Raw genomic sequence first — 17,457 nt, 5'->3', positions numbered from 1 at the left:
TGTTCCCACGGGGCTGGCAGCGAGATAAGATAAGGGGACTGCTGCATTCCCAGCCCTGGAGATGGGGGGCCCTGGATGAGTGTTTCATTGCTGTGGTATGTCACCTCCAGCACATAGTGAAACTTGGCTCCGATTTCCCCCCACGTCAGTGGCGGGGGAGGGGGAACGCTGAGACAGCCCCTCCCCCGGTGAGAGCTGATGGGTTTCGGATCCCATGAGTCACCTGCTGCCATCCCTGCACAGGCACCAAAGGCCTCCTCACCCCCCCCCCCCCCGCCCCAGTGTCTCAGCAGAGACCTGGCTGTGCTCTCGGGAGTGGGGGCTAGTGGTTCAAGCCAGGAAGGGGGCCGGGAGCCAGGACTCATGGGTTCTATCCTGGCTCTGGGACGGGAGTGGGGGCTGGTGGTTCAAGCCAGAAAGGGGGCTGGGAGCCAGGACTCCTGGGTTCTATCCTGGCTCTGGGAGGGGAGAGGTGCTAAGTACTGAGCATCTGCCCTGTGAAAAAACAGGCTCCCTTTCCAGGGGTGTTGAGGTGGGTGCCCCAAATGACCAGGCCCTTTTGGAAATCTCGGCCAGTGTCTGTAACGTGGGGAGAGTGTCGTGTGTTGTGGGAGGCTCGAGGGGCCTCACATGGTGCCAGGCACTGCACAGACCCCAGCTGAGACGGGGCTCTCTGTCAGGCTGGGTACTGAATTGCTCCTGGTCTAAGTTGGGAAGTCAGCCAGAGCTCTTATCCCCCTTTCCCAGCTGAGAACTGGCTCCCGAGAGAGGCGGGGACTGGACCAAGGTTAACCAGGGAGTCAGCCACAGCTGGGAACAGAACCCAGGAGTCCTGAGACCCGGCCCTGTTGCTTACGCTCTCCCCGGCGTGGGAGGAGACTCCGCTGACGTAACCGCCCAGGGCAGCCATAGAGTCAGAGTTACAGTTACAAGTGCATGTTAAACCCTCTGCTTTGGGCCATGTGTCAGCTCTCACCTGGTGCGAATTAGGAGGGGCTTTCCCCACGGCCAGGGACCCCCCATAACTGCAGGGTTTCCGGGGCAGCCTTCGGGTACGTCTTGCTAAGGGAGCCTGACGCAGGTTGCTGGATGGGTCAAGGCCAGGCCCAGACCAGCCTGTCCCTGCTGGCTCTGAGATCTCTGGCTCCACGGGGCTTTCTGCAACATGGCAACTTGAAAGCCCCCCGACACCCACACACAAAATGAAACGGCCTGGCTGAGTTGCGGCAAAGCAGCCGGCGCCCCCAGCTGCTTGTGCATAATGCAGGGGGCTGTGTGTAATTCTGGGTTCTCCCTGGAGAGCAGGGGGAAGGGGAGTTTGCAGGCTGGAGAACTGGGAGGTGGGGGGGTTTCTGCACCCCACCGCCCCAAGCCTTGTGCTCAGGATCAGAACCCAGGAGTCCCGTTCCCCCCGAGCCATGGGTAGAACCCTGTTCCCAGCCCGTCACTCTCCTGCAATGACCCCCCCCCAGCCACACTCAGTGTAGCGGGGGCGGGTGGGGGGAGTGGAGCCAGGCTGGCCGGGGTCAGCTCCTTTGGTGGGGTCCCACCTGGTCCAGCACCAGACTTGCTGCTGCCTGGATAGCGCAGCCTGCAGCGCCACCTGGTGGCTCCTGAGGGTTGGGTCAGAGTGAGCAGCTGGGACCCCAAGGGGCTGGGGGGTGCCTGGCCCAATGGGTCAGGGGTTAGGGCTGGGGAGGGGTCAGAGTGTGGGGTAGAGGTTAGATTTTAGAGGGGGGCTGGGGGATGCCTGGCCCAATGGGTCAGGGGTTAGGGCTGGGGAGGGGTCAGAGTGCGGGGTAGAGGTTAGATTTCAGTGGAGGGCTGGGGGGACTGGAGGGTGGGTGAGGTTAGGGACAGGTCTGTGATGCTGGGGCTGTGAAGGGGATGCAGGATCCTGAGGAAGGGTCCTCCATGCCCATGGACGTCCTGGGGGGGGCACATAGAGGCCAGGGGGGTGACAGCCCCTCCCCCCCGGCGCCACCCCTCCCCCGCTCATGCCCCCTCTTCCTCTCTCTCCTAGCCCAGCCCAACATGGCTGGCGCGGGCACCACGGGGGGCATCATTGGCGGCATCATTGCTGCCATCGTGGCCGTGGCCGTGGTGGCCACTGGGGTCCTGATTTTCCGCCAGCAGCAGAAGAATCGCACAGAGCAGGACAACGACGAGTGAGCGACTCGGGGCTCGGCGAACAGGGCGGTGTCTGGGGGTGCAGGGATTGGGGTTTGGGGAACAGGGCAGTGTCTGGGGGCGCAGGGTTCAGGGAACAGGGCAGTATCTGTGGGTGCAGGGGTTGGGGCTCAGCAAACAGGGCGGTGTCTGGGGGTGCAGGGGTCAGGGTTCAGGGAACAGGGCAGTATATGGGGTGCAGGGGTTGGGGCTCGGCAAACAGGGTGGTGTCTGGGGGCGCAGGGGTCGGAGAACAGGGCAATGTGGGGCCCAAGGGGTTGGCGTTCGGGAAACAGAGGAGGGTCTGGGGGTGCAGGGGTCAGAGTTCAGGGAACAGGGCAATATCTGGGGGTGCAGCGGTTGGCAAACAGGGCAGTATCTGTGGGTGCAGGGATTGGGGTTTGGGGAACAGGGCAGTGTCTGGTGATGCAGGGGTTGGGGTTCAGGGAACAGGGCAGTGCCTGGGGCGCAGGGGTCAGGGTTTGGGGGTGTAGGGGTTGGGGTTCAGGGAACAGGGTGGTACCTGGGGCACAGGGGTCAGGGTTTGGGGATTCAGGGAACAGGGCAGTGTCTGGGGCGCAGGGTTTGGGGAACAGGGCAGTGTCTGGGGGCATAAGGGTTGCGGTTCAGGGAAACAAGGCAGTGCCTGGGGTGCAGGGGTCAGGGTTTGGGGGTTCGGGAACAGGGTGGTGTCTGGGGGTGCAGGGGTTGGGGTTTGGGGAAAAGGGTGGTGTCTGGGAGTACAGGGGTCAGGGTTCAGGGAACAGGGCAGTGTCTGGGGCGCAGGGGTCAGGGTTTGGGGAACAGGGCAATGTCTGGGGGTGCAGGGTTTGGGGAAAAGGGTGGTGTCTGGGGGTAAAGGGGTCGGGGTTTGGGCAGGAAAATCAGGGGAGGGGGCTCAGAGAGCTTGGGGGATGGAATCTGGGGGTCAGAGATATAGAGGGGGTTTGGGGTTTCTGAGGGGTGGAGGAGGAGAGGGGTGGAAGAGAGGAAGGGGAGGGGGTCAGTGTGGGGGAAGGGTGATGAGGGTCAGGAAGACGATTTGGGTAGGGGTTCGGGGACATGCTTTCCCCTCCTTGCCTCCACCCACACTAACCTCTCTGCCTCCATCTCCCCCGCCCCCCCAGCCTGGATGGGCCTCCAGCCTACAAGCCGCCCCCACCCCAGAAGAAGATTGAGGACCCTGAGCTGGTAGGTGCCACATCTCTGCTACCTCCAGGGAGCAGGGGGGATGTATCTAGCGGGGAGCAGGGTGGGGGCTGGGAGGCAGGACTCCTGGGTTCTCTCCCCGGCTCGGATAAGCAGCCCAGCACACTGCTGGCTCTGGCCTGGTTCAATGTATTTGGTTCGTTCCAGGTCTCTAATCCCCCCGAGGCTGAGAACATCCCACTGAAAGCTGTCTACTTCGAGCCCAGCATTGCGGCAGATCCCACAGAGCCGGTAATTACTGGGACGGGGTGGGCGGTGGAGGGGGATCAGGTGCCCAATCCTCTCAGCTAGGATTACACCTGACAAGAACAACCAGCTCGGATTGGAAACTCCTCTGGGAATCTCTGCCCCAGCTCTAACCAAAACACCCCTCTCCCCTTTCAGAGCTGGGGACAGAACTCAGGAGTTCTGGCTCCCAGCCCCCACTGCTCTAACTCACCAGACCCCACTCCCTCCCAGCGCCAGGGATAGAATCCATGAGTCCTGGCTCCCAGCACCCCTCACCCCCACTCTATCCTACTAGACCCCATTCCCCTCCAACAGCTGGGCATAGAACCCAGGAGTCCTGGCTCCCAGCCCCCCTGCTCTAACCCACTAAACCCCACTCCTGTCCCACAGCTGGGCATAGAACTCAGGAGTCCTGGCTCCTAGCCTCCGCTGCTCTAATCCACTAGTCCATCCATTTGTCTGTGAGCCCAGAGGATCCCCTAGGGGTCAGTGACCCTTCTGCCCACCCCATCTGTCCATCCATCTCCTTGCAGGACCTACCGCGGTACCACGAGCTGCCTACGCTGGAGGACAAGGAGCCAGCGGCAACAACGGGGCTCAGCCTGGAGGATGAATACTTGGACCAGATCAACCCAATCTATGACGCCCTGTCCTTCGCCTCTGGGGAGGGTGCCCCCGAGCAGGGCTTCATTATGTCCCGGGCCTTGTACGTCTGACAGCCTGGCACAGATGGACACATGTCTTCCTGGATAGACAGACAACTCCCTTCCCCACTCCCTGCAGCTCCCCCGGCCCTGTACTTGAGACCCCAATGTAGGTGCTCCCTGGGGTTTTGGGGAAGTTCTCTGGCCTGTTATATGGGACATCAGGCTAGATGATCCCAGTGGGCATTTCTGGCCTTGAAATCTATTAGTCCCCACCCCCACCACTCCCTGGGATCCCCAGTCTGGGACAGACACATGGCTCTCGGGACAGGTGTACAGCTCCCTGCCCCACCCCCACTGCTCCCTGAGCCATGTATGTCTGAGATTGCCCCACCCAGACGGACACAGGGGGCCCCTTTGAGACGCCTGGCTCTGCCCACGGCTCCCTGGACTGACACTGGTGCCTGGTTCACCACCCCAACTGGGCTCCTGTCCTGTCTGCTCCCAGTGGGGTCAGTGGGGCTGCAGCCCTCAGCAGGTCTGGGGGTCTGGCCTGAGGGGGGAAGCAGGGTGTTGGGGCCTGGGAGAGGGGTCTGGAGGCCTCAGTGCCAGAAGTCTGGATTTGCCAAAGGTCAGAACTCATCCTCCCCCTCTCCATGCCAGGGGAACAGTCTCTCCTTGCCTTGCGTCTGAGCCATGACGGGCGGGAGGCAGCATCTTCCCCTGTCCGGGCATGAGGGTGACTGTAGCTACTGTAGGAGCAGCTCCCTGCTGCTGCTACTAGTGGGAGGGTGTGTGTGAGAGGGGGTGGGGGAGTAGAGTCGCTGTGGGGCTGGTTCCCTGTCCACACACCGGTGGGTCAGTCCATTCACTGCTGCGAGGAGCTGCCATCTATTGCAAGAAGCAAGGTGGGGAAGATGCAAACTCAGCCTGGATTCTCTACTTGAATTTCATCATCGGCTCCGACAGGATCCCTGCCTCAGTGACTCCCCAGCCCAGCTGAGTTGGGGGCCCTGCAATCAGCGCCTCCTCCCTCCTGCTTCTGAGCCCTGTCCCGGTCCCTGCTGTACAGCCACCTTCCATGGGGGATCTGATAATGTGAAGGTTTTCTTGTGTTACTAACTTGATTGGTCTCTAAATAAATCCACTGCTGCTGCTGCTTCTTTCTCCCTCCACACGGGTGTCAAATTAGAGATGGGGGGTTAGCAGCTTCTTTTTGTGCCTTTGCAGACACCCTGAGTGAACAGGGTGATTAGTGGGTTCAGTACCACTACTGAGCAAATGGGCCTGGGGCTTTAGCTGCTGCCCTGGTGCCTTTGGAACCACTACTGAGTGACTGGGTTTGGGGTTTTAGCTGGTGCCTTCGGAACCACTACTGAGCGATTGGGTTTTAGCTGGTGCCTTCGGAACCACTACTGAGCGACTGGGTTTGGGGTTTTAGCTGCTGCCTTCAGAACCACTACTTAGCGACTGGGTTTTAGCTGGTGCCTTCGGAACCACTACTGAGCGACTGGGTTTGGATTGGGATTTTGTTTTTTGTATTTGCTGTTTCTTAAAATAAATGTTTCTAAACCCGTGCTGGTGGCATTTCTCTCTCTTTGGATGGGAACAGCCACAAGAGCTGCTGTCTTGGGAGTGGGGGAGGGCAGTGGGCAGGGCCTTGAAACTGACATCCATGGGAGGGGGTAGCTATGAGTGGCAGGATGCTGCTGGGGGTGAGCCTAAAATCCAGTGTCCCTCTGGACTCTGGAGGACCCCCTATGAATGTTATGTGGAGGAGCTGGACACGGCCATGCTCTGGTGGGAGGGGCTGGACACTGACATTTTCTGGGTGCTGCTGCACTTTGCCATTTTAGGGCTCTGAGGGGGAGCTTGGACACTGCCATAATCTGGGGAGTGGGCTGGACAATGACAGTCTCTGGGGGACCCAGGGGGCTGAACACTGCTATTTATTTATTTTTATTTTTTTATTTATCGGGGGGGGGGCGGGGGAGCTAGACACGGCTATTCCCTGCGGGGGGCCTGAACACTGCCATTCCCTGGCGGGAGGGAGCTGGACACTGCCATTCCCAGGAGGGGGGGAGCTAGACACGGCTATTCCCTGCGGGGGACCTGGACACTGCCATTCCTGGAGGGGGGGGGGAGCTGGACACTGCCATTCCCAGGACGGGGGGAGCTAGACACGGCTATTCCCTGCGGGGGGCCTGGACACTGCCATTCCCAGGGGGGAGGGGAGCTGGACACTGCCATTCCCGGGGGGGGGGGGGGGGGACTGGACACTGCCATTCCCAGGGGGGAGGGGAGCTGGACACTGCCATTCCCGGGGGGGGGGGAGCTGGACACTGCCATTCCCGGAGAGTGGGGGGAGCTGGACACTGCCATTCCCGGAGGGGTGGGGGAGCTGGACACGGCCATTCCCTGCGGAGAGCCTGGACGCTGCCATTCCCGGGGGGGACGGGACTGGACACTGCCATTCCCAGGGGGAAGGGGGGGAACTGGTCACTACCAGCCTCTGGGAAGAAAACTAGAATCCAGGTCCCTCACTCCCGCCCCCAATACCTATGGGGGGGGCCTGGAAACCGCTACCTCTCGGGGGGCGGGGCTGGTGTTTGGCTCCGCCTCCAACATGGTGACGCCGCATGGCTGCCGCGGTGCATGCCGAGACCATGCCGGCGCCGTGACCTTGCGGCCGCACCGAGCAACCGAACTTGCTTCCCTCGGGCCCCGCCTCTGGAGGGGCGACCAATCAGGGGCAGCTCCTGGGCCTGGCCTCGCCTCGCCTCCTATGGAATCAGCCAACGGGAAGGCGGCATGGGGAAGGGGCAAGGCCCGGTGACACAGTGGCCAATAGAGATGTGGTATCGCGGGGAGGGGCGGGGCACACCCAGGTCTGTCCAATAGCGATGGCTCATATGGGCGGGGCCCGAGGAGACTCTACCCAATGACGATCTGTCATACGCCGGAACAGGCGGGACATGGAGGGGTAACAGTCCATGAGGTCAGGGAACCCGGAAGTGGGCGGGCCTTTCTCCTCCCTTAGCCAATGGATATACGCGATAGAGGCGGAAGGGGCGGAATCGAAGTCGGAGCTGGCCAATGGCGGCGTGGAGGGGGCGGGGCAGAGCGGAGGCAGCGGTGCAGGCGGGTTCGGGTGTCTCCCGGCTCCGGCTGCTGCTGCGGCCGCCTCGTGAGTCTGGGGCCAGGCGGGGCTGGCGGGTATCGCTGGAGGGATAAGAGGCCCCCGGGAAGGTACCGGAGGGGGCCGATGGGGGGGGGGAGGGAGCGTCCATGGGGGGCCGAGGGGCGGGGGGGGGATCGAGGGGCGCGGGGCGGGTGAACTGGGGGCGGGGGGGGATCGAGGGGGGCGGGGCGGGTGAACTGGGGGCGGGGGGGGATCGAGGGGCGCGGGGCGGGTGTACTCGGGGCGGGGGGGGATCGAGGGGCGCGGGGCCTGTGAACTGGGGGCGGGGGGGGATCGAGCGGGGCAGGGGGCATCGGGGGATCGAGGGGGGCAGGGCAGGTGGGGTCACTGCTGAGGCAGGGGGACCCTGGCAGTGGCAGGTGTCTGGGGAGCAGGAAGTGTTGGGACACACCGGGGGCATCAGATGGGATGGGCTGTTGGTGTGGTAGATACACAAATGGGTGGTATTGGGGTGTTGCAATAGTCAGACCCCGTTGGGGGCAGGGTGGGTGATGTGGGCCGTGGGAAGCCAGTGTCAAGAGGGGTATTGTGGCAGATGTACCAGGAGCTTGGGGGCCAGCCTGTTTGGAGAGGGGGTATTGAGGTTGACAGTCTCAGGAGGGAATATTGGAGGGTGGGGGGGTCACTGGAGGGGTGGGGGGCAGATGGATCTGGGGATACATGGGGTCTATTGGAGACCAGTATCAGGGCAGACTGGAGGAGGTATCAGTTTGGGGTGCATGTCCTGGACAGATGGGGTAGTATGGAATGTGGGGTATTCAGGGCATGGGGGGTATATTGGGAGGTATCTGGCGCTGCTCACCCCTTCTCAACACTGCTATCTGTTCTCTCCATAGTCCCCCACCATGGGTAACGTCCTGGCCGCCAGCTCCCCCACACCCTCCCCCACCATGCCGAGTCCTGGATCTGGGCTGGTGTCAGTGCCGCCTGGCTTCACCATGCCCCCCGTCAGCGGGCTGGGCCCCCCTGCGCAGGAGCGGCCGGAGGAGAAGGGGGATCGGCTACCCAACCCTGGCACCTTTGAGGAATGTCACCGCAAGTGCAAAGGTGAAAGCCTGGAACCCACTGTCTACACACCCACCCACCCACCCCTCTGTCCTGGCACCTTAAGGAATGTTACCCCAAGTGCAGAGGTTGGGAGCACAGCATGGGGCACCCCAGTACACAGCCAGGTGGGCAGGTCCTTGGGAGAGCGGGGAGGGTACCAGGCTGGACAGCCCAGGGGTATGATTGGGGGAAGGGAGTTACCAGCAGGCTGGAGGGACCCATGGGGTGAAGGCACGCTGGGCTGGACGGGCTCAGTGCTGATTGTTGCAGTCTCTTCCCCAGAATTGTTCCCCATCCAGATGGAAGGTGTGAAACTGACAGTGAATAAAGGTCTTAGCAACCATTTCCAGGTAAGGGCTGTGCCCTCTGGTGAAGCAGGGTACGGGGTGGGGGTGGAGGGGGGTGAGGCTATAGTCGAGGAGGATGTGGGGGCTGAGCGGGCTGGGCACAGACATGTCTGCTGGGGGGGCAGGGGTGCAGATTGAGGGCAGCTGGCTTCAGCAATGTTACTGAGCATTCTCTACAAGCCAAGCAGTAAATGTGGGGGCACGTGACCCCAAACCTCCCGATCCCATGTGTCGTGTCTGGGGCTGGGTGAGGTTGTGGGTTGGTGCTTTCTGTGTGAGGTACTTATCTGGCGCCCTTCATCCCTATATCTGACCCCTTGCAGTCTAATGCATTCATCCCCATGCTTCCTGGGAGGCAGGCAAGGTGACTGGCCGCATGTGAGATGGGAGCCAAGGCCCAGAGAGATGCAGTCACTTTAGGTACCTGAACCTGGGTCTCCCATGCCAGCGCCCCTGGGCTGCCCTTCCCCTCTGGCTGCAGGCATAGAACCATGGGGCTAGAAGGGACCGCAAGTGTGGTCTAGTGCAGGGGTTCTCAACCGTTTTCTTTCTGAGGCCCCCCAACAGGCTATAAAAATTCCATGGCCCGTCTATGCCACAACCACTGATTTTCTGCATATAAAAGCCAGGGCCAGTGTTGGGGGTAGCAAGCCGGGCAATTGTCCTGGGTCCCATGCCATGGGGACCCCATGAAGCTAATTAGCTCGGGCTTCGGCTCTCTGTCCTGGGCCCCCACAAGTCCAATGCCGGCCCTGCTTGGCGGACACCCTGAAACCTGCTCACGGTCCCCCAGTGGGTCCCAGACCCCTGATTGAGAACCAGTAGTCTAGTGTAACCCCTGCCAAGACACAGGATTTGGTGGGCCCTGCTTACTCCACCTGCTTTCCCCAGGTGAATCACAGCGTCGCCCTCAGCACTGTTGGTGACTCCAGCTATCACTTCGGGGTCACCTACGTGGGCACCAAGCAGCTCAGCCCCACAGAGGTGAGTGCCGGGGGGAGTGGACTTAGCCGGCCGGAAGCCAGCGCTGAGGAGCCACCTCTGATGGTGGGAGAGGGGCAGTGTGTGTTTGGGGACAGAGTTGTTAATCTGGACATTGGGGTTGGGGCTGTCAATTCAGACAGTGGGGAAGTTTGGGGCGAGGCAGGCTGCTCTGGGTGGGGGTGGGGCAGAGGGATGCTGTTGCCCTGATATGGGGTGGGGCTGTTATTCAACTATATTTCACCCCCTCATGCCCCTTCCAGGCATTCCCGGTGCTGGTGGGCGACATGGATAACAGTGGCAGCCTCAATGCCCAGATCATCCACCAGCTCTCGACCCGGCTGCGCTCCAAGGTGGCCTTCCAGGTATGCCGCACACCGCGGGTCCTTCTCTCAGTCCTCCCCTTCATGGCTGTGTGTGTGTCAGAGCATCTGTGTGTCCCCTCCCCCCCCCCCCCCCCCCCCCCCCCCCGAATACACACCCACACCCCTCGGGTCCTTCTCTCAGCTCGCCCATGTGTCAGAGCATCTGTGTATTCTCTTCTCTTCCCCCCCGCCCCCATGGGTCCTTATCTCAGTCTGCCCCTTTGCGGGTGCATATGGGTTTGTGTGTGTCAGAGCATCTGTGTGTCCCCTCCCCTCCCCCCCCCCCCCCCCCCCCCGAATACACACCCACACCCCTCGGGTCCTTCTCTCAGCTCGCCCATGTGTCAGAGCATCTGTGTATTCTCTTCTCTTCCCCCCCGCCCCCATGGGTCCTTATCTCAGTCTGCCCCTTTGCGGGTGCATATGGGTTTGTGTGTGTCAGAGCATCTGTGTGCCCCCCCCCCCCAAATATACACCCACACCCCTCGGGTCCTTCTCTCAGCTCGCCCGTGTGTCAGAGCATCTGTGTATTCTCTTCTCTCCCCCCTGCCCCCATGGGTCCTTATCTCAGTCTGCCCCTTTGTGGGGTGCATATGGGTTTGTGTGTGTCAGAGCATCTGTGTAGTCTTCTCTTTCCCCAGCCCCCCCATGCAGGTCTTTCCCTCAGCCTTCCCCTTCATGGGGGTGTCACGGAGTGTGGGGGAGTCAGGGCCCTGCACCCCCCCTTCCTGCGATTCCCCGGGACTCTCAGCCAGCCAGTAACACAGAAGGTTTATTAGATGACAGGAACACAGTCCCAAGCAGGGACTGTAGGTACAACCAGGACCCCTCAGCCAGGTCCCTCTCGGGGGCAAGGAGCGTAGACCCCAGACTTGGGGTTCCCTGCCTCTTCCCAGCCAGCCCAAATCTGAAACCATAAACCCCTCCAGCAGACTCTCCCCCTTCTTCTCTCACCCTTTCCCTTTGTCCAGCTTCCCAGGCAAAGGTGTCCACTCCCCCGCCTCCTCAGGTTACAGGCTCAGGTACCGTCCCTCACCTAAAGTCACTCCCTGCTCTCCCATCACCCATGCAGACAATCCCAGTAAAACTAAAAGACATTCCCAGGTCAATCCACCCCGCTCCCTCCTGCGTCACAGAGGGTGTGTGTGTGGGTGTGTGTCAGAGCGTCTATGTATCTTCCCCCCACCCTGCAGATCCATCTCAGCCCATCCCTTTGCAGAGTGGGGGGATCAGAGTGTCTGTGTATACCCCCTGCAGGTCCATCTCTCAACCCGCCCCTTCACAGGTGTGTGTGTCAGAGCATCTGTGTATTCCCCCCCCCATCCCCCGTGGGTCCTTCTATCCACCCTCCCCTTTGTGGGGGCCGGGCTGGTGGGGGTGTCAGAGTGTCTGTGTATACCCCCGGCCCCCGCAGGTCCATCTCTCAGCCCGTCCCTTTGCGGCGGGGGGTGTGTGTGTGTGTGAGTCAGAGCGTCTGTGTATACCCCCTGCCGGTCTGTCTCTCAGCCCGTCCCTTTGGGGGGGGAGGAAAATCAGAGCGTCTGTGTATACCCCCCGCAGAGCTGTCTCTCAGCTTGTCCCTTTGGGGTGGGGTGGGGGGGATCAGAGGGACTGTGTATACCCCTGTCAGAGTCGTCAGAGTCCTGGCTGGGGAGGGGAGTGAGTGCAGTGTGGCTGCTCCCTCACAGTTTAAGGTAATGGTGTTACCTGGTAAAAGGAGCGGGGATGTCAGTGGCAGATTTAGAGTTAGTGGGGCCCTGTGCACAGCTTCATTTTGAGGGGCCCCGCCTCGGGACCCAGCCAAGAGAAAGAACATTCTCTCTTATATCCCCTCTATTTTTCATTTATTTTTTTTCTTCATTCTTCTCCTATATTATAACTAATAGGAAGTAAATGAAAATCAAGTGAGGTACCTTGATTGGGGCAGTGGGTTGGGATGTGGGGATTGGGCTCTGAGAGGGAGTTTGGGTGTAGGCTCGGGGCAGGGAGTTGGGGTGTGGGAGGGGTCGGGGGGGTCGGCGCTTACCTTGGGCAGTGCGGCTCCCAAAGTGACTGGCACACTCCTCTGGCAGGGGGGCCAGGGGAATCTCTGTGCGCCACTGCCCGCAGGTGTGGCCCCCGCAGCTCCCATTGGCCGCAGTTCCTGGCCAATGGGAGCTGTGGAGTCAGTGCTCCGGGTGGGGAAAATGCACAGAGACACCACCCACCTTTCCCCCAGAGGCCGCAGGGACATGCCGACCGCTTCTGGGAGCGGAGGGAGGGAGGCAGCGCGAACAGGGAGGTGCCTTAGCCCTGCTGCACTGTTGGTGGCACGTCTCTGCGCACCCCTGGGGGTGGGGGGTGGGGGGGGGAGTGGCTCTCTGTGTGCTGGTGGGGGCAGGATGCAGAGCCGCTTCCAGCAGCCGGGTGCTTCCGGGAATGGCATGGGGCCACTGGCCACCGAATGCAGGCAGCCTGCCTGCCTGATCCCTGCTGTGCTGCCGGCCAGGCCTCGGGGGCAGGTTGTCGATGAGGTTTGTCCTGCATTTTGGGTGTCCCCCCCCACCCCCCAGTCATTGGGGGCCCCATGCCACCGCACTGTTTCTTTCATGGTAAATCTGCCTCTGGGGGATGTGTGCCTCCTGGGGGTTGCCACGGTCTCATCATGTCCCCCCACTCTCATTCCAGACGCAGCAGTCCAAGTTCGTGAACTGGCAGGTGGATGGAGAGTATCGGGGGGAGGATTTCACGGCAGCAGTGACGCTGGGAAACCCCGACATCCTGGTGGGCTCAGGTGAAAGCCTCGTTCCCACCTCTGAAGCTCCTGCTCTGAAATTCTACCCCGTCTCTGAAGTCCCCCACCAGCTTGACTCCTGCCTCCCCTTCTCAATTCCCAGCCTCTGACACCTCCACTTCCCCTCCCTCCAGCTCTCCAACCTGGCCCCTGCCTACCGTCACCACTAGTCTGAACCCTGCCCCTCATAACCTCCTGGGCCCAGCCCCAGCTGACGAGTCTCTCTTCGCAGGGATCCTGGTAGCCCATTACCTACAGAGCATCACACCCTGCTTGGCGCTGGGCGGCGAGCTGGTCTATCACCGCCGGCCAGGAGAGGAGGGCACCGTCATGTCTCTGGCTGGGAAATACACAGGTACTGAGGGAGCTGGGGAAGGACTCCTGGGTTATATCCTGAGCTCCAGCAGGGGAGTGGGGTCTAGTGGGTTAGAGCAAGGGGACTGGGAGTCGAGACTCCTGGGTTCCCTTCCCTAGCTCAGGGCTTCGGTGGGGCCCTACTTGGACACTCACACACTCTTCCCTTCTCCACACAGCACCTAACTGGATTGGGACCTTGACGGTGGGGCAAGCCGGGGCCCATGCAACCTACTACCATAAAGCCAATGACCAGGTATGTGGCACTCAGAGGCTTACGTTCCCATCTGGCTCCCCCTTTGACATGAGCGTGGGGCTTTGGCCCCCAGTCTGGGAGCAAGGGGTGGGGGCAGGTGACGTGTGGAGAGCTATGTATAAGCGATGTGCTGTGGTGCACAGCTGAGAGCCTGGGCAGGCAAGGGAGTGGGGGGGTGCCCTGCCCAGGAACAGTCGATGCAGACAATTTGGAGCAGCAAGCCTGGAGGCTGCCATCCCATTGGGGAAGGCTGGGGGCTGGGTTTGGGTGGTGAGGGCTGGGATTACGTTGGGGGTGGGTGGTCTGGGATAGTGTTTGGGGAGGGTGGGATCACATTGGGAGGGTGGAAGCCAGGGGGCTGGGGTCCTGTGGGGGAGGGGTGGAAGCTAGGGGGCTGGGGTCCTGTGGGGGAGGGGTGGAAGCTGGGGGGCTGGGATCCTACTGTGCGATTGGCAGCTCTGCTCGCCAGACTAACCCTGCTTCCCACAGCTGCAGGTGGGCGTGGAGTTTGAGGCCAGCACGCGCATGCAGGACACTAGCGTCTCCTTTGGCTACCAGCTTGACTTGCCCAAGGCCAACCTGCTCTTCAAAGGTACGGCAGCCCCAGGCCGCCCTTCCCCTCTGTGCCCGCGCCCCAGCCTCTCCCAGTGCCACTAACGTTGCTCTCTGCCGCAGGCTCTGTGGACAGTAATTGGATCGTGGGTGCGGTGCTGGAGAAGAAGCTGCTGCCGCTGCCCCTGACGCTGGCCATGGGGCCTTCCTGAACCACCGCAAGAACAAGTTCCAGTGTGGCTTCGGCCTCACCATTGGCTAGAGCCCTCTCCTCCTCTTCCACCAGCCCTCCTCCCCCATTCCAGTGTCCCCAGCCCAGTCTGCCGGGCGGTTTGAGCCGCTCTGGGACCCTTTGCCCCACCCATCCCTGCTGGTGCTGCCCAGTTAAGCCCTGGAGTGTGGGGCTCCAGCCCCTTTTCTGCCCCACACAGGCACCTCCCCGAGGGCCATGGGATAGGTCCTGACAGAGCCCCGGGGTCTGATCCCCAGGGCGAGCCCCTTAGTGCGGCGGTTCTGGCACTGTCCTGTTCCAGTCACCTCGTCTGCCCCTCGGGACAGGTCCCACAAGGTTCGACCCGCTGTCCCCAGGGGCTGCTGGAAAATGGGGAGCTGGCTGGTGCAGGGGCAGCGGCTGCTGGGGCCCTCAGGTGGTGCCTGGGCTCTTCCAGCAGCTCCTGGTGGGAGGGCAGGCGCAACCCTCCCTGCCTCGGGGAGGGGACCCAGTGTCCCATCTCTTCCCGTGCTTGGACTTGGCTGGGGGCTGTCCTGGGGCACCAGGTAGGTGAACCCAGTGACGGCTGTAAAATGCCCTCTTCTGCCTGGTTCCCTGTGCTGACATCCTTCCTCACCAGAGGGCGCTGTGACCTCAGGAACTGTCCTTCCCCCGGAGCAATGGGAGAGGGACCGGCTCTGTCCTGGGGGTGGGGTCGCTTGGCCTGTTGCACTGATTGGGGATCGGGGCTGGGCGGATCCCCTCAGGAATGGATTGTCCCAGCTGGTGGGGGTGCACTGACCCCGCAACTCTCTGCCAGGAGGGGTTGGATCCCTCCCCAAACAGCCCCCCACACCCCATCTTGGTGCAGCTGTGGGGAGATTCCCTCTCTCTCTCTGTGCCAATTACACCCCTCCCTTGGATCGCTGGGGTACCAGTGGCTCTGCAGCCTCTTATCTCACAGCCCAGGGAGCTGTGGGGCAGAGTCTACACCTGGGGTGATGGGGCCACAACCCCAGCTCCCCTGCTCAGCCCTACCTCGCCCCTCTCAGCCTACACATATCCAAAGAGACACAAGGGACCTATTGAGTGCTCTCTGCACCCACCACGAGTGGGGGTCTGTGCCCCCCCCCAACAGGAGCAGCAGTAGTTTGGGGGGCCCTGCCTGCATCCCATCCCCACCCAGCAGCACTGAGGAAGACCAGCGCTTTGAGGGAGGGGTCCTGTCAGCCCCACCAGCAGCACCAGGAGGAGCAGCGGATTGGGGGGGGATCCCCAACAGCACTAGGAGGAGCAACGGTTTGGGGAATCTCAGCAGTACCAGGAGGAGCAGTGGATTGGGGGTCCCTCTCAGCCCCCCCCAGCAGCACCTGGAGGAGCAGCGGATTGGGGGTTCCTCCGCCCCGCCGTTAGAGACTCTGCATGTAAATCATGTTTATAAGTTATGGGAACTGAAGGATCTTTTATAGAGACCCTCAAAACACCGCCCCCTCCCCCTATGATGTTGGAAATGTCCTGTCTGAATAAACCCCCCAGCACTGGGCACCATCTTCAACTGCTTCTGTCTCACGAAGGGGGGGTGGGGGGTGAAGCACTGCTGGAGACCTCTCCCTTCCATGGGGGTGGCAGGGGGGTGTTGCTGAGTCCTGCGTATGAGCCCCCCCCAACCCCTTGAGAAATGGGCCCGAGGAGGGGAAGGGGGGGAGCCTAGATAGGGAGTGTGAGGGGGGATTGAGATCGCGGGGGCGGTAGTAGGAGAGGAAGCCCAAGGGGGTGGGGACCAGCTCCAGTGTCCTTTTTGGAGGCCCGAAAGCTGGCATTTCTGGCCCCAGTGCCCCATGGCAGGGATCCTCCTGGATGCCCATCTGGGAGCGCACACACCCTGGCTCATCGTGAATGCAGGCATTGGGACAGGGGCCTGGTGAGTAGGGGTAGGCGGTTGATGAGACTGATACTGGCCACCCTGTCCAGTTCTGGTGCTCACGCTGCCCATAGGGTGGGGCCGAAGCAGTGAGGGGGTGGAGAAGAGCCCCCCCGATTGCGCTGAGGCCAGGGGGTTGGGCAGCAGAGGGCTGTCCAGGCTCGCTGGCAGGGCGGCTCCGGGGAGAGGAATTAACCGGGGGGGTTCTGAATCCAGATGGCAGCAGCGGGTGAACAATCTGCTCTGGTTCAGCCGGGGGGGGGGGGGGGAGCGCCCTGCCTGGGCTGTGCAGGGGTTCTCACGCTGGTGGGTCAATGCGCCTGTCTGGACTGGCTGCCGTACCAAGGGCTGCATGGCAATATGGCTGGTGCACAGGAACGCGGAGAGCAGAGGGGTCGGTGTGATGGGACCATGCACCCCAGGGGTGGGGCTGGGAGGCATTATTGGCAGGGCCAGTGATTCACCGGTTGCTAGTGAGCGAAAAGCGCTGACCCTTGGCTCCGTTGGGGCAGGTGAGAGCCACCCTCCAGCAAGGGTCAGGTGCTGCCATTGGGGATTGAGCCCTGGGTTTCTCTCAGTCACGTCTGTAGCCGAGGCCAGGCTGTTCTATGGCACAGGGCTTTCTCGCCATCTCCTAGGGCTGGGGCAGTTCCACATTGACCAGACATTGGCCCTGAGAGTGGTGAGGCTTGGCGAGGGGAAGGGACGGAGCCCGATGGGTTGCATGAGTGGGCAGTCAGGTAGTGCTAGGAATGGAGGGGTGCACAGGTTTAAGGGAGAGTCTGGTGGTGGAGGATTGAAGCACATGGAGACCAGGCCCCCTGCAGCCTGGGCTCCCTGCACAATGGGCTCAGGGCAGGATTTTATTACAAGGAATTTTTTAAAATTTATTTAATCAAAACCCCTTTTCCTGGCATGAGGTGCTTAGAACCCCCCCCCCCCAGCTGTTGAAGCGAATGATGGGGGTGCTGCAGTCCTGCCCCGTGAATGGTACCACCGTAGTGCAGGTTGCTGCATGCAGCAGAGAATCACCTGCTTCTCCCCCCCAGAATTGTGCAAGGAGCGGTGCAAAGACATTTTGCCATCAGAATGGTGAGGAAGCCGGCGCTGCTGCCTTGAACTTCCAGGCCCCCGGTCTCCAGGCCTCCTCTCCCAAGTCCTGGCAGTAGTTCTTGGCAGCGGGGTAAGTGGCAACACA

At 61.6% G+C, this 17,457-nt stretch overlaps 2 protein-coding genes across 2 annotated transcripts in view; both read left to right on the top strand.

Annotated features, from left to right (window-relative positions):
- The window catches only part of NECTIN2 (nectin cell adhesion molecule 2), a 34,919-nt gene extending 29,092 nt beyond the window's left edge, over positions 1-5,827 (top strand). The window contains exons 6-9 of the mRNA XM_065574494.1: positions 2,024-2,168; positions 3,297-3,360; positions 3,526-3,609; positions 4,140-5,827. Of these exons, the coding sequence (XP_065430566.1) occupies positions 2,024-2,168; positions 3,297-3,360; positions 3,526-3,609; positions 4,140-4,322 (476 nt within the window). The 3' untranslated portion in view covers positions 4,323-5,827. The remainder of the gene's footprint in view (positions 1-2,023; positions 2,169-3,296; positions 3,361-3,525; positions 3,610-4,139) is intronic.
- A 1,451-nt stretch (positions 5,828-7,278) lies between these two features.
- On the top strand, positions 7,279-15,881 carry TOMM40 (translocase of outer mitochondrial membrane 40). The gene is given in 11 exon segments (XM_065574743.1): positions 7,279-7,437; positions 8,289-8,499; positions 8,782-8,849; positions 9,738-9,830; positions 10,091-10,192; positions 12,860-12,965; positions 13,198-13,320; positions 13,499-13,575; positions 14,065-14,167; positions 14,251-14,322; positions 14,325-15,881. Coding segments are annotated over 11 exon segments (1,164 nt in total). The 5' UTR covers positions 7,279-7,293; the 3' UTR covers positions 14,390-15,881.
- The last annotated feature ends 1,576 nt before the right edge of the window (positions 15,882-17,457 follow it).

This window comes from Chrysemys picta, chromosome 20 (assembly GCF_011386835.1).
Source record: "Chrysemys picta bellii isolate R12L10 chromosome 20, ASM1138683v2, whole genome shotgun sequence".
Lineage (NCBI taxonomy): Eukaryota > Metazoa > Chordata > Testudines > Emydidae > Chrysemys > Chrysemys picta.
The sequence above is the reverse complement of the archived record's forward strand: the minus strand, read 5'-3'. Positions and strand labels throughout refer to the sequence as shown.